At 43.4% G+C, this 16,001-nt stretch overlaps 1 protein-coding gene across 2 annotated transcripts in view; it reads right to left on the bottom strand.

The window, feature by feature from the left end:
• Window positions 1-1,104: 1,104 nt before the first annotated feature.
• bin1a (bridging integrator 1a) overlaps window positions 1,105-16,001 on the bottom strand; it is a 27,848-nt gene continuing 12,951 nt past the window's right edge. Inside the window, exons 12-19 of one of the 2 annotated variants that reach the window (XM_076264134.1) lie at window positions 13,241-13,307; window positions 12,578-12,700; window positions 10,854-10,952; window positions 9,921-9,944; window positions 6,960-7,019; window positions 6,371-6,436; window positions 3,472-3,573; window positions 1,105-1,996 (exon numbers count right to left, since the gene is read on the bottom strand). In XM_076264134.1, coding sequence (XP_076120249.1) covers window positions 1,895-1,996; window positions 3,472-3,573; window positions 6,371-6,436; window positions 6,960-7,019; window positions 9,921-9,944; window positions 10,854-10,952; window positions 12,578-12,700; window positions 13,241-13,307 — 643 coding nt within the window. In that variant the 3' untranslated portion in view covers window positions 1,105-1,894. The remainder of the gene's footprint in view (window positions 1,997-3,471; window positions 3,574-6,370; window positions 6,437-6,959; window positions 7,020-9,920; window positions 9,945-10,853; window positions 10,953-12,577; window positions 12,701-13,240; window positions 13,308-16,001) is intronic. The other variant, XM_076264135.1, reaches the window with a different exon arrangement.

The raw sequence follows: 16,001 nt of genomic DNA, 5'->3' as shown, positions 1-16,001 counted from the left end.
CAGAAACATACACCACCTCAATCTCTCTCTCTCCCTTTCTCTCACACACACAATTACCTCACAGCTTTACTGTTACTGGTAGGTGGTATTAAGATGGTAGTCTGATAATTAATCTCTTCTATGGATGAAAGTTAACGACTTAAGAGGGGAAAAAACACAGATCCCAATGGACTACTGTGCCAAAAAGCCTCGGATCAGGCCTCAGGTTTCCATGGCAACCATAGGGAAATAAACATAAACACCGGATGGGGAGAGGGGTATAATGTAAAGGGGTGGATAGGTTATAAGTTACAAAACAACGCCTCACACAGAGAGAAGGTAAAGCATTGACATTATCTGGGTCAAACTCTACCAGAGGGTCAGAAAGCACACTGTCATGGCACATAGAAATGACCACTCCCCACCACGCTTCCTCACATATTTCACAGATAGATATTGATATCAACAATTCATACTTGGACCATGTACAAAAATAATAAATAAAAAACCTGTTCTTAAAACTTAAAATCCATACAATAGAATATAGTTAGGTTGACTATAATGCATATCAGTTATCACAATATCTGGAAACATGTGAAATGAACTTGTCGGATTCACGCCTCACACACACACATGCCGCTCACAGACTCTCCAGCAGATGGTGTGCACATCTGCAGCTCTCGCGCGCACACACACACACACACACACACACACACACACACACTCAGATACTTGCTTGAAACTGCTTATTCCTCACAGAGAGGTTCGGCACATAGGAATACACACGGCATGTAGAACTTGTATTGACAATATTGCATAAATACATCTCTGGAAACGTGATTTATAGTGTTTGTTGTTTGTTTGTTTGTACAGTGGAGCTTTCTGACCTTGTTTGTTTGTACAGTGGAGCTTGCTGACTTTGTTTGCGGCTGAAATGAATGAGATGATTAGCTTATTTGTTTCCCAATTCATTCTACTAGTCACAGTCACACCCACAAGTATACTCCACATTCAGTGTTGTATTTATATATTATATGCACTTGTTTGCCTTTATGAATCTGCCCTATCCAAATGGTAGCCTAGTCTGTGGTATGAACAGATTATAAATAAATAAGAACAAAATAAGTAAATAAATATATTATCTGTCAACTCTACACTGCACAGCCATCAGGTATTGGGAGAGGTTTCAAGTGTATTATCTTATGGGTTTTCCAAAGGTTAGAGGAATGAACGTCTACACTAACAACATCACAATTTCTGTAACACCCGTGCAACTCTGCAAATGCAAATTCATGGAATTGACAAAAGAATAGCATGACAAAGCAATCACATCACTTCCTGTGACCAGCATGGGCTCAGGGGATGGTCCATCCAACTATCTCCCATGACATCACAGTCTTTAACGCTTCCTAATATGCCAGACTGAGTCAGTGTCTGGACATAGACAAACACGCACAGAGACGTGGATATTTGAGCAAGCAGACAACAGCAGCTGTAGCTGTGATGGATTGTACGAAGGGCTATGGACTGTGGAATCCACTTCACTCTAGTTACAGATGGCAATGTGAATTCTGTAAATGTAAAACTCAATCAATTAACCTATTAACAAACCAGTTAACCAATCAACCAACCAATCAATTAATCAATCAATCGATCGATCGATCAATCACTCCCTGGTATGTAACTCAAGCATTTCAACAGTCAGTGGGTAAGGATGTAAAATCAAATCAATCCCAGAATTCAGTGGGGCATCATGAGGGTGGTTGAAATAGGAGCAGGGGCAGGACACGACAGGACATATGGGTCAGATTTCTGGGGCGTGTCTGGCCTGGTGTCTGCTTGCGAGTGGGTCTGGTCGCCACTCGTTGTGTGCGGTGTTGGCATGGGTGTGGGCAGAGCGGCCTCAGGCTGGGGCTCACAGTCTCTGGGTGAAGTTCTCAGGGAACACGCCTTTAGTGGACAGGTCTTTGGTCTTCTGCCACTCACTCTCCCTCACACCCATCAGCCAGCCATCGTCCTGCAAAGACACACACACACACACACACACACACACAGATAAATACATACACAAGCACAAGCACAAACACACACACACACACACACACACACACACACACAGACATGCATGTACACACATACACACACCTACGGTTTAGACAGTCTCACTGAAAATCACAAACAAGCAAGAAAAACATTAAAACAAAGCAACAGTTGTATATCACAAAGAAACTAGTCATTAAGGGGACACACGGTGCCTTAGTATACCACTGCATACTCCACTATAGTCATTAAGGGAACACATTGTGCCTTAGTATACCACTGCATACTCCACTATAGTCATTAAGGGGACACATGGTGCCTTAGTACAGTATACCACTGCATACTCCACTATAGTCATTAAGGGAACACATGGTGCCTTAGTACAGTATACCACTGCATACTCCACTATAGTCATTAAGGGAACACATGGTGCCTTAGTACAGTATACCACTGCATACTCCACTATAGTCATTAAGGGGACACACGGTGCCTTAGTATACCACTGCATACTCCACTATAGTCATTAAGGGGACACATGGTGCCTTAGTATACCACTGCATACTCCACTATAGTCATTAGGGAACACACGGTGCCTTAGTATACCACTGCATACTCCACTATAGTCATTAAGGGAACACACGGTGCCTTAGTATACCACTGCATACTCCACTATAGTCATTAAGGGAACACATGGTCCCTTAGTATCCCACTGCATACTCCACTATAGTCATTAAGGGAACACACGGTGCCTTAGTATACCACTGCATACTCCACTATAGTCATTAAGGGAACACACAGTGCCTTAGTATACCACTGCATACTCCACTATAGTCATTAAGGGAACACACGGTGCCTTAGTATACCACTGCATACTCCACTATAGTCATTAAGGGAACACACGGTGCCTTAGTATACCACTGCCTACGAGTGTATTATTGGATTTAGAACAGTACTGCCAGCTATTAGAAAAATATACATGCAACTTTGACGAACCAGAAGCTGAAGCATTTCATCTAAGCTCATGCTGGTTGTTAATTTCATTAACTTAATACCTGCTAAGGTGCTTACATTAGAATTGTGTCAGTCCTGTCAGTGTGCTATGCTGAATATGTCATAGTACAATAGCCACATTGCGTATAGCCCGTGACACGACCGTGTCTTATGCAAATAAGAAACGAAGCCGTGTATCGCACCTGGGTCTTAGCCACAGTGCCTAATAGTCACATGGATCAGAATCCGATCATTTTTTAATAACAAAAAAGAAAGAAGAAAATAAATGCATTTCTCATGCTTAACCTGTATATTACTTTAACCTCATAGCTGAAGAGTTTTGGCAAAGTCAATGTTATAAACCTTGGTTACATAATAGGCGGGAAATTAGGACACTACTATGGAGAGTTCCACACGCAGCATGGTGTAACACTGTAAGGCCATCTGAGTTAGGCATCTGACCTGCTCGTCTGGGTTATCATAGGTCATCACCAGCACCACGTCCCCTGCTTTCAGCTCAAGCTCATCAGAGTCGTTGGCGTTATAGTCATGCATGGTCACGACCTGAGGGTGGAAATAAGGTAAACAAACAAACAAACATTTGGTATCAGATAGGCCTATATGTTCACCTATTCAGACAGGCACTGTTAAAGGCGCTAAAAACAGTGTTCAGTGTTCTCTTTTGTAAAACCTCAATGGGAACTAATAGATAAGCCCTTGCAGGTAATGGTTCTAGATTACCGTATTTTCCGGACTATAAGTCACACTTTTTTTTATAGTTTGGCTGGCCCTGTGACTTATAGTCAGGTGTGACTTATATATGAAAAAATATATAATTGAACATGTTTTTAAATGTTAATTCATATTAACTGACATGAACCCTACATGAAACATTACTGTCTAGCCGCGAGAGCGCTCTCAAATGCACAAGTTCTGTGCACTTTCAGTCAGAGATTAGTGGTAGCGCTATGCCTGAAGCACACGTGCAAACCTAAATCCTCAAATTATGGCCGGGCCTTAGATCCGGACAAATAAACGTCAGTAATAATTTTGTTTCAATTTAACTCATAAAAGAGCTCTTCTTAATATTTTATATTGTTGGTTGGTTTAATATTGTTGCCAATGAAAAGTCATTGTCTTACACCACGAGTCTCCAACACGTTGCTCTCAAGCTACCAGTTGCATGCCGCCCCCTTCTGAGCTTGCCAGAGGCTATACGGAATAAGGTTTCCATTTTAGCACAACACACATTCCATGAATAAATGAAAGCGGATGCCTTATCTCGCAATAAGCGGATGGAAATCCCGACACCCTTTCATACATGAACCATCAAATACCCAACAGATTTCAGTGGTCATCAGTCCCGATATTTAGCAATATCAAACAGTACAAGCCATGCCCCAAATAAAGGTGCTGTGCTTTTGTGCGCAGCTTAAATAAAAGACCCATAATTTGAGGATTTACGATAGTCTGTCTCCTAAACATTCCTCACCCATTATGTAGACATGCATGAAAGCATTTGAAAACAAAACTCACTGCCATGTAGGCTAACATTTGATCACTGTTTTGCTACTTTCACTTGCTATCTTTCACATAATGAATACGCACACTAGAAAGTGAAAGTAGGCCTACTATGCGCTCCTTGTCTGTATCTGTCTGTTCACGTCCGCAATCGATTATAACGTTCCTCAAATGGAGAACACATCCATGTTCTCTCGCGTTATAGGCTGTCATGCTTCTGTGTTCGCAAAATTCCTGACGGTTCCTGATCGCTAAACGTTTGTTTTCCTTTCCTGTCGATCGCGGTTCATGTAGAAGCACCTAGACTATAATTTGACTTCAGCGGTGAAAGAGGGAGAGAGAGGCACCCGCAAAGTGGTCCTGCGCGCGTCAATAGTCACGCTTTCAGGCCGCTCCATTATTAGATTAACGTTATCAGACAGCGCAGTAACATGTGTGGGAATTTCTCTCATTATGATGGAGTTGTGGGACTTTAATTATTATGCTCAATACTTAATAACTTATGCGCAATACCCTCAATCTCGCGTTGAAATTTAGGCCCTGGTTTGCGCATATTTTTTTTCTCTCGCTCTCTCGGAGGTGGCCAGCCGAGTATTTCATCTGCTGCCAGCTTGTGCCAATATATCGTCCAAAATGCTTGCTTGCATTGCATTCTCCACATTTTTAGCTAAATTTTCATGTACCACATCAGCATTTTTGTTCAGTGAATCTTTTGTAAATTGCTTTACAATTAGCACGGACACTCGTCAGCAGCCTTCGGCTTGCCTCTTGCCGCTATTCAGTCCTTCGTCTTCATTAACATCCTCAATATTTTTGGCCTCTATGTGTCCAGTTACATCTGTCTGTTCTTGGTCTTGGATTTTGTGAAATAAATTTCTAAATATCACCTGCTTACTGCAGCTTTGGTCTGCACGTCCTATTAAAACCGGTCTGTGCACGTCTTTTTAAAACCGCATCTTTTTCTCTCTCATGGGCATTTAATCTGCTGCCGGCTTGTCTCTCCACATCGCCCAAAATGCTTGATTGCATTGCATTCTCTACATTTTTAGCTAAATATTCATGTACCACATCAACATTTTTGTTCAGTGAATCTTTTGTAAATTGCTTTACAATTACTGTCGGGCCTATAGGTCTATGCCTGGCTTGCTTCGGTCACGTCCTTTTAAAACCATCTTTTTCTCTCTCATGAACATTTATCTGCTGCCAGCCTGTGACTCCATGTTGCCCAAAATGCTTGATTGCATTGTATTCTCGAACATTTTAGCTAAATTTTGATGTACAACATGGCATTTTCTTTAAGTGAATCTTTTGCTTTACAATTAGACCTTCAGGCCCTCCTCTTGGCTGCCTTCACTCCTTCGTCTTCATTAACATTAATCTTTTTGGCCTCAATAGTCCAGTTACATAGTCTCTGTTTTTGGTTTTGGATTTTGTGAAATACAAATAATTCTAAATAAATGCGACTTATAGTCCAGTGCGACTTATATATTTTTTTTTCCTGTTCATGAGGCATTTTTTGACTAATGCGACTTATACTCCGGAGCAACTTAGTCCGGAAAATAAGGTACATTGCTGTGTGTGTGTGTGTGTGTGTGTGTGTGTGTGTGTGTGTTTGTGTGTGTGTGTGTGTGTGTGTGTGTGTATGTGTGTGTGTGTGTATGTGTGTTTGTGTGTGTGTGTGTGTGTGTGTGTGTGTGTATGTGTGTGTGTGTGTATGTGTGTTTGTGTGTGTGTGTGTGTGTGTGTGTGTTTGTGTGTGTGTGTGTGTGTATGTGTGTTTGTGTGTGTGTGTGTGTGTGTGTGTATGTGTGTGTTCGTGTGTGTGCTTTGTGTGAGTTACTTTGAAGATGAATCCAGGAGGCATCTCTGCAGCGTCTGCAGATTCAGTGGCCTCCACCGGTGGAGCCTGAAAAAACAACAAAAAAACATGCAGCCAATCAGATTTGAGCTCTACTGAGCACTCATAAAATTGACTGCAATGTATAAAAAATTAAATTACTGTTCAATCATTTTCAGTATATTTTTTTGGGCTTTTATGCCTTTAATGCGACAGGATAGTGGAGAGTGACAGGAAGTGAGTGGGAGAGAGAGTCGGGCTGGGATCCGGAAAGGACCACGGGGCGGGAATCGAACCCGTGTCGCCGGAGTACGGTGCAGGTGCCCCAGCCAGTTGCGCCACAGCTGGGGCCAACTGTTCTATCATAAGATGTATTACTCAAATTACTGGTAAATAATCATATAGTAATAATCTGGCATAATCATGTAATATAGAAAATAACAATTACAAATTGATTGCTAAGAACTCCTGTTCACAATGCTAAGAAATCTTTTGTCCTTATAATGTCGTATTACAGTTTTTCTCAATCGTGTCACAGTAATGGATGCTTGAAAACTCTGTACAGTATCGGTGTAGTAACAAATCTGCTCACAGCTTCAGCAGCAGCAGCAGGCTCTGCTGCAGGGGCAACTTCTGGAGTCTCCACAGCCTGCTGAAGACAAAGCACACACTCAGTGTGTGAGAGCTTTTGTGAATGTGTGAAACAGAGTTTTGTGTGTGTGTGTGTGTATGTGTGTGAGAAAGAGTTTTGAGTGTGTGTGTGTGTGTGTGTGTGTGTGTGTGTGCGAGAGAGAGAATGGAGAGAAAGAGAAAGTTTTCGTGTGTATGAGAGACAGAGATAGTGTGTGTGTGGGTGGCTGGGTGTGTGCGTGCGTGCGTGCGTGTGTGTGTGTGTGTGTGTGTGAATGTGCGTGCATATGAGGGATAAATGAGGATGAGAACCACAGGACCAGATCTGACCCGTCTATAGGACTACAGCACGACACACAAACACGTACAGGACGTCCAGGACTTTTTGCACACATGGGCCTGGTCACCCGGCTCATACTTTGACTCTTGAAGGACAGGGCAGTCGAAGGCCAAAGTAGTGGCTCTCTGTGTGCAAAAATACGGAGTGTTTAGGCATTTCTGACCATGCCTAAAATCCTTCGGATTTCAGAGGAATCGGAACCTACTCATGGTTAGTCGTTCCATCTACAGCACTACCACCACCAAAAACGGTCTGGAAACTATAGCAGCAGAGACGCTAAAGCCTTAAAGATCAAAGGGTCTTGATTTGTCCCCATTGGAGTGTTCATAACAGTTCCAGGTCCTCGAATATCCCCTTAACGGTACTACTCTTGTGCCTCTTCCAAAGAATGAGAACAGCATGATATGTGAGAGGACCTGAAATCTGATTCTTATGCATTCAGATTTAGTTCAACTTAGAGATGTTTAATCAAAATTATCGGTAGTATAAAGATCGTCCCACAGGTGTACTAACCAACCAAACCCCAACAGCCACCTCAAACAGGGACAAGTTCAAGAGCCTTTCTTTAAGCGCGAACGCCCTCCTTCGACCCCCCCAAAAAGAAAATAAGGAGTGCCCAGCGTCCGTTGTCTCTGCCGTGGTCCCATGCCAAGCATCCCGGGGGGCCAAAGGCCGGCCAGCCAGGCTTTGCCATGCGGTTAATCGAGCATGCCCGGAGCCTCTGCCCCCTCTGTCCACCAATGTGACGCAACCGCCGCAACTGCAGCCGTCGGTCCGTCGCCGACGGTTACCTGTTCCCCGTCTTCCTGCACAGGCTGAGCGGCGGTGCCGTCGTCAGTGGCCTCTGCGGAGCCACCTTCATTGGCGGCACCTTCGTCCATGGCACCTTCGTCCACGGCACCTTCGTCCACGGCACCTTCGTCCACGGCACCTTCGTCGCTGATGGCCGTGACAGCGGCAGCGGAGGCTGCTTCGTCGTAGCCCGCGTCCGGGGCAGGCTCGTCCTTGCCCCAGTCGGACTGGGTGGGATCCTCCACCTGGGCCTGTTTGTCATCGTCCCAGTTGGGCTGGGTAGGGTCATCATCGCCCCAGTTGGGATTGGTGGGGTCGTCGCCCCAGTCGGGGTTAGTGTAGTCCACAGCTGCCACCGCCGCCGCCGCTGCGGGCTGCTGGGACTCGTCTTGCTACGGGGTGGAAGGTGGGGTTGGGGAGGGGGTTGGGTGGGTGTGGCGAGGAGAGGGGCAACGAATGGGGCAATTTCAGGGGGCAAGAGGGTATGTGTATTGGGCGCGCAAAGGCCAGAGAGGAGATGGTGGAGTCGGACCAGATTAACAGGAGCAACAGGGGTGTGAAAGACAAGTGAGCCAAACCAATAAGCAACGCTTCAGAGAGTACACACTAGGGTATGCTATTTGAAGATTAGCATTCTGAATGCCTATACCTTTTAACGTTAGCAAAGAACCAGACAACATTAAAGGAACACGCCAACTTTTTGGGAAATTAGCTTCTTTGAAGTCTAGAGTTAGATATGAGGATGCATACTCTTTGTTTTCTGTTGGTGTAATAACTCAGTCTGACATGTTTACTGAAAGTGGATTAGACCAGTTAGCCTTTAAGCTATAGGCTAACTATAGGCTAACTGCTCTAACCCACTTTCAGTGACTAATGCTAAGCGACTCTAACAGTGTCAGACTAAGTTCACATACTATACACTACTCACAAAAAGTTAGGGATATCTGGCTTTCGGGTGAAATGTAATGTTTCAGTACATAAAGTACTGAAACATTGAACTGTTGCACATGTTGGACAGAAGAGAGGGTCACATTAAGTTCACCTGTAAAGGTTATAGTGGATTCTAGGTTCATCCTGAAATTTCACCCGAAAGCCGAATATCCCTGACTTTTTCTGAGTAGTATATATGACATAAGTCATTGATTGATAACAAAACCAAAAGTACTTACACTATCGGTCAAAAGTTTGGGGTCTCTTAAAAATTTCCATTCCACTCCCTTATAGACAAAATACCAGCTGAGATCAGTTTTTTTAATCAGGGCAGCAGTTTTCAGATTACATTATGTGCTTACATAATTGCAAAAGGGTTCTCGACTGTTGAAGAAAGAAATGGCTGATCTTAAATGCAATATCTACATTCACATTATCAGCAACCATTCATCCAATGATCCAATACAGTAGCACATTTTGTTTACTAATCTGATATCATTTTAAAAGGCTAACTGAGAAAACATTGGAGAACCATTTTGCAATTTTGTAAGCAATGGTTATGAAAACTGCTGCCCTGATTAAACAAAAAAAAACAATGTAACTGATCTCAGCTGGTATTCTGTCTATAATGGAGTGAAATGAAAATGTCAATGTGACCCCAAACTGTTGACCTGTAGAGTACACAATACAGAAACTAAGAAAAGTATTGGACCTGTGAATAGCGACTGCACATTTCATATAAAAACAATATTCCATCATACTGACACTACTGTGAGTCTGTAAGGTTCGAAAAGAGTTCAGATTAGGACTAGCATCTCTGATGCTGAGCCAATAAAAAAGTCACTGCAGTGAATTACGTACCTCCCAAGAATCCCAGTTTTCCTCCTGGCATGGAGAAGAAAGGCAGAAAAGAAGAGAGGAGGGAGAGATGAACAAGTGAACGACGCATTATGCGATATAACGACACCGGACAGAGTGTGTTAACCACCACCCAGATAACACTCACTCTGGAGCAGACACAGCCCTGATATGAGCCAGACCTGAGCCAGATCCAAGATGAATCTGACCCGGATCTTAGCCATATGTGACCCGGATCTTAGCCATATGTGAGCCGGATCTTAGCCATATGTGGGCCGGATCACAGCCTATATCGGAGCTGCATGAGAGCTAGATCATAGCTGGATATGAGGAGTATACCAGCCAGATCTGAGCTGCATCTAAACTAGAGTGAGCTGATGCCTGAGGGAGTATGAGCATCTCTCTGTCTCTCTGTGGGAGTTCTGTGGTACCTCCTGGAAATCCTCCTCACTCACTCACTCACGCCACCATCTGTCTCCTGCAGACTGTAATGGAGCTTGGTGTTCTAAAGCGCTGCCATGCCGCTCACTCACTATCCAGCAGATGGTGTGCGCATCTGCAGCTCTCGCACGCACACCCACACACACACACACACACAGACACACACACACACAATCTACACCCTTTTACACACACAGCTTGCACAGATACACACACGATTTGCACTTACTTACGATTTGTGATGACACTTTTTCACATTTGCACACTCTATCTATCTATCTATCTATCTATCTATCTATCTATCTATCTATCTATCTATCTATCTATCTATCCATCCATCCATCTATCTATCTATCTATCTATCTATCTATCTATCTAAATATATCTATCTATCTACCTATCTATTTCGCTATTTCTCTATCTATCTATCTATCTATCTATCTGTCTGTATATCTACCTATCTGCTCCTCCATGCCCGCATAGTCACACACACACCTTGGGGGCGGCGCTAGTGGCGACGGCGGCTCCTGGGCTGATAGCAGAGAGAGAGTCCAGGTCCATGTCCAGCAGGTTGCCTGCACCAGGAGCATCGAACTGCCACCAGAGGGAGACACCACACACACTCACACAGGGGAAAGAGTGGGAGCACGACCACTAAGGACACTGTAGGCACCACTGGTGTGTGTGTGTGTGTGTGTGTGTGTGTGTGTGTGTGTGTGTGTGTGTGTGTGTGTGTGTTTCATTTTCCAATCATCATGAGCATTTGTCCACTTTTCAATTGAGTTTTTGAAAACATTTCTACTCTGGAATGTTTTGACCATTACACTAAATCCTGTCCTTTCGTTACAGCAGCAGGCATTTCATTTCATTACTGTAAGATAATGTTGCATGCCCTTCTGCATACAGAATAGATTTGTTTTCATTTCTTTTTAATTCAGCAAGATGTCAAATTTCAGAAATGTTCTTTGTCTAATTCTGTGCTAATAACAGTTTAAGAACAACTGAATTACACCACTATGACACAATAAGAACATAATACTGTACATAGTATACAAGTATCTGAACTTGTCTTACAGATGACTTTCAACATACTTAAAGGTGCTCTAAGCGATGTTGGGTAACATCACTTCTGTTCAAACAAAACAGAGAGCTCGCTAATCCCTCCCTCTTCCTCCCGTGCAAACTCTCCTGAACGGGCATTTCGTCTGTGAATGGCTGGAAAAGTTTGTTATGTTTCATGGTCCAGGCTGCACCAGGTTGTTTTTGTTGCCGTTTTTGGAGCCTGGGCTGTCTACAGAGGCCGTGTTTTTTTTACAGTGTATTCAGGGGACAGGCAGCTAGCGGATTGTGAGGAGATGTTTGCTGTATGTGACAAAAATGTTTAAGTTTAGAAACCACGTAACATCGCTTAGAGCACCTTTAAGAGAAAAGGGTCTATTTATCAGAACTTGCTATCTTCTATTTAGCTGGGCGACTAATAGCACACTCAATTGAATAAGTTAGCAGCAATAGTCTCAATTGCTGTTTTGTGTCTTAATTTTGTGTGGAGATGTACCCAAAACACAAACACACACCAGTCTTTGGGTTGCCTACTTCACCAAAATTTCACCATGGAAGAACAAAGGTAAAAGAAAACACATGGGTTTGGGTGGCAGAACGCGGTCACTGTTAAGTCTATGGACCCTATACCTACAACTTCATATAGTAGAACCTAGAACTCCATAACATGAAATACTAATGAGCGTAAAATTGTTTAGTATGCCATTTTGATAACCAAAAAGGTATTGCTTATCTATGGTTCTTGGGTTAACTAATGTCCACATTCTTTGAAATAATTGTAATAGTGCATTTGTTAGTACCCTTGAATAGCCTGTAAATGTTCTACTGCTTATCTCAAAAGAACATTTACATTTTCCATGTAAGACCCTGTTTTTTTTTTTCTTTTTTCACATCAAAATAGTGTGAAGCCGCTGGTCCAAAATATTGCAAAATGTTTGACAAAATGCATTTCTCAAAGGGTACTACAAATAACTTTTATGGGGTTATCCAAGGTATATAATGCAGAAGTGGCACAGTACAGTACACCACTGTTATTCTTCTGGAGCTCTAGACTTGAGAGTGACCTAGTGGATGTTGTGGGGTTCTTAGTAGGGGAAGGGGGGGGGTTGACATCGGAGGTCGGGGGGAGGGTAGAAGGCCGAGGGGTCGAGAGGGCTGACCTGTGTCGGGGAGGTCACACTGATGTTGGGTGTGGATGCCTCGTCAAAGAGGTTGATGATGTTCTCGGTCTTCATCTCCTTGGATGGGGTGACCTTGGGTGGCGGGGGCACCGCTGGCCGCAGCTGGAGTTAGCATGATGCACAGATGGATTATGTACTGCCCAGCGTCTCTTACAATAACGCTTAGGCTTGATTCATAATCTATGCAAGCTACACCAACTCAGTTGACAATGCAAGGCTCATGGCACTGACATGAAATGACATGGCACTAGCACTTGACATTGACACTTGTGTCGCGTTACAAAAAATGAGACAGCACATTTTGCTTCACGCCAAACCTTCCTTGCCAAGCTGGGTGTGTTCACGTTTGTGCGACTTGCGTAGACAATGAACCAGCACTTACACATCCACACTGCTGTTATGACCTCGCTCCCAGCATCAAGGCTATTCATTTCATTCACATGATATATTCACTGGTATATTGGACCTTATGTCCACCACTCAATTAGACACGTACTGTAACTAGTCACAGATAAGTCAATGGAAGGGATAAAATTGCTCCTGTTTCAAAATGGAATTGATATCATTTATCAGCCTGCTTGGTTGGTCTGAAACAGAGATGAACAAATGAGATTCATTTTCGGTAGGGACCCCTGGACGTACCTTAGACGGAGACTTGGGAATGGGAGGAGGTCCGACACCGAGGGTGTGATTAGCCCCGTCCGGCCCACTGTACACGGGACACACAGAGACAGAGGGGAGGAGGGAGGGGAGCAGGATTGGACACATTAGCTGGAGGTTCATATCGACGCTGATCAGTAGTGACCTGGTGAACTCATGCTGGTCCCGCCAGGTCGGTCTTATGTCCTCCCCCTGCCACAGCGCATCCAGTGCAAGACCCCCTATCTGCTTGAGTGCAACTCACTACACTAAGGAGACAAACCGACATGCAGAAAAGCATTTCTCAGGAATTAAAAAAAGCATCACTCCTTATGCCTTGCAGACACACACACACACACACACACACACACACACACACACACACACACACACACACACACACACACACACACTCACATACACACACACACACTCTCACATACACACACACACACACACACACACACACACACACACACATATACACACACACACACAGGTCAGTCATTAGGCTAAAACATGCACACAGCAGGACAGACATACTGTACAAGATGGGCCCTTGTTGACAAACAACACTCGTTCTGCCCCTAATATGAACTAGTGGACCATACTCCCTCACCCTTTTCTCTGTTGAACTTTGCAGACAAACAAACAAACAAATAAACAAACAAACAATGTAAACAAACAAGCAACTGGGATAGAGCCTGACTGGATCAGAGCTAGCTGCTATATGGGTGACTTCTTGTCTTCTTGACACGAGTGACACTAGCTTTGGCTGCACTCCAGACAACTTGGAAGTTGAGATTTTCCAAATTTGGTCAAATTCATCTACCTTGACTTCTAAGGAAAAACTAGGAAATTTCAAGTTTTCATGAACACCCCTTTATTGCTTCCGAGCTATCCTCCGATAAGATCACACTAACTGAGCCGGGTGATGCCAATATCAAGGTCAAAGGTTAAATTCCCAAGTACCACAGACAACAGTCGGCACAGCATGGACATGGATGCCCATCAGGTCAGGGCAAGACCTATTCTTGAGCCAGACACTATCTGGTTCCAAGGTGATACATGTCTTCACACTGGTTAGTTGTCTGTTAGTGGTCTTGAAAAAAGCAGCTGGAGACCAAATGACCAATTGCAAATAAATAGAAACTTTTTCAAAGGACAGATCAGTACTATTATAATATATTTTTTTAAGGCTTTTCCTTGTTTTCCCAGTTCAGAGCTGCTGGGTGAATTTCCCACACACACATAATCCTGTTTAGCTAAAGCAGTGGCACAATAACAGATTAGACAAACACGGTCCATCAGTGAGCTTCAACTGATAATTGTGAAATAAATTCTTTAAATCACATAGAGCAGGGGTGTCAAACTCGTATAGGTAGTGGGCCGGATTTGTTGGAATGAGACCTCGTGGGGGGCCGTCATTGCCATGGTCATTATAATTTTTCTGCATAGGTATATCAGTGTGTTATTTGATGATATCACTTATGAGCAAACAATTAAATAATGTACTGCTGTCATATACTGCTCTTTCTTTCTTGAAATGCCCTACTTCCATGTTTTTCCATTTCTTCCTTCCTGAGGATGATTTGTAGTGCTAGGTTTAATCAATTTATCATATCATAGAGATATTGCTTATACACATTGTTGAAGACAACTGGATGTGAATATCTTTTTTTCTAATTTTCCCTACCTAAAACATCTGGCGGGCCTGATCTGGCCCCCGGGCCTTATGTTTGACACCCCTGACATAGAGGAATCAAATGCAATGCATGCACTCTAAACTCACAATAGCTGGGTATAAATACAATTTATATTTATTCAAATACAATTTAGTCATATACAATCTAGATCATTTTGAAACCATAAAATGGCACCAGCGTTCATCTAAATATGTTATTGAACCTTTGGCCCGCAGTGGACAGGAGTGAGAAACTCACAAAGCTGCTATGAACTACTTACAAGGATGGATGCAAATACTCTGATTATTTTGATTGAGGATGGAGCACTTTACTTGTCCAGTCACAAGAGCATTCAACAAAGCCCTACAACCAACACTGGCTACATGAAGAATCAGTTTCCATGCAAACGTGTCTAAAATACCAAACAGACACACAACGAAGACTAGCGGCGAAGCAAAGTCCTGTCTCGCCTGTAATGGGTGGAAGCTTTAGCGTAACTTTGCCAATGTTGTAGATCATGACTATCACCGCAGCATGATGACAAACAAAGGCCTAGGTAGCCTATAGGTAGGTTGCATAGCTGATCGTTAAAGGAACTTGCCGGTAACCTGAAACTATTCACTTCTACAGTGGGCAAGGAGGATGTCCAGATAGCAAACTCCAGTATAACAGGAACATATGAGGTTGACGTCAGAGTACTATACCAACTATTTCAGAGACACTGGAGAAACTCCGATACAAGTGATGAGAGTCTGCTCTATCTGTCTACTCCAGATAACCCACAGAACATTATGGCTAATCTAGGTCCAAATCATAATTCTGGTATGACTAACTTGGCCTCTGATAAGAAGCAAGGCAATCATGTCTCACCCAGTTACAGGTAAGCAGTTCTAGCCGAGCTAATTCAGAAGAGAAGCACTCGCATAGCTAATCCGGGAGTGGGCCACTAGTATGATTAACAGATGTGGCTACTGTGGTTGACATAATGATTACTACTGCTAAAAAGTTGTGGGACACATTAGATGGCTGACTGAGTATGGGAGCACTAGCATGCATGGCTGACATACAGTCAGTGGCTA

This window comes from Alosa pseudoharengus, unplaced genomic scaffold (assembly GCF_046254945.1).
Source record: "Alosa pseudoharengus isolate Yale_2024_CS ecotype anadromous, Long Island Sound unplaced genomic scaffold, YU_APseudo_1.1 YU_APseudo_1.1_scf_3, whole genome shotgun sequence".
NCBI lineage: Eukaryota > Metazoa > Chordata > Actinopteri > Clupeiformes > Clupeidae > Alosa > Alosa pseudoharengus.
Note: the sequence above shows the minus strand (reverse complement) of the source record. Positions and strands in the feature narration are given on the sequence as shown.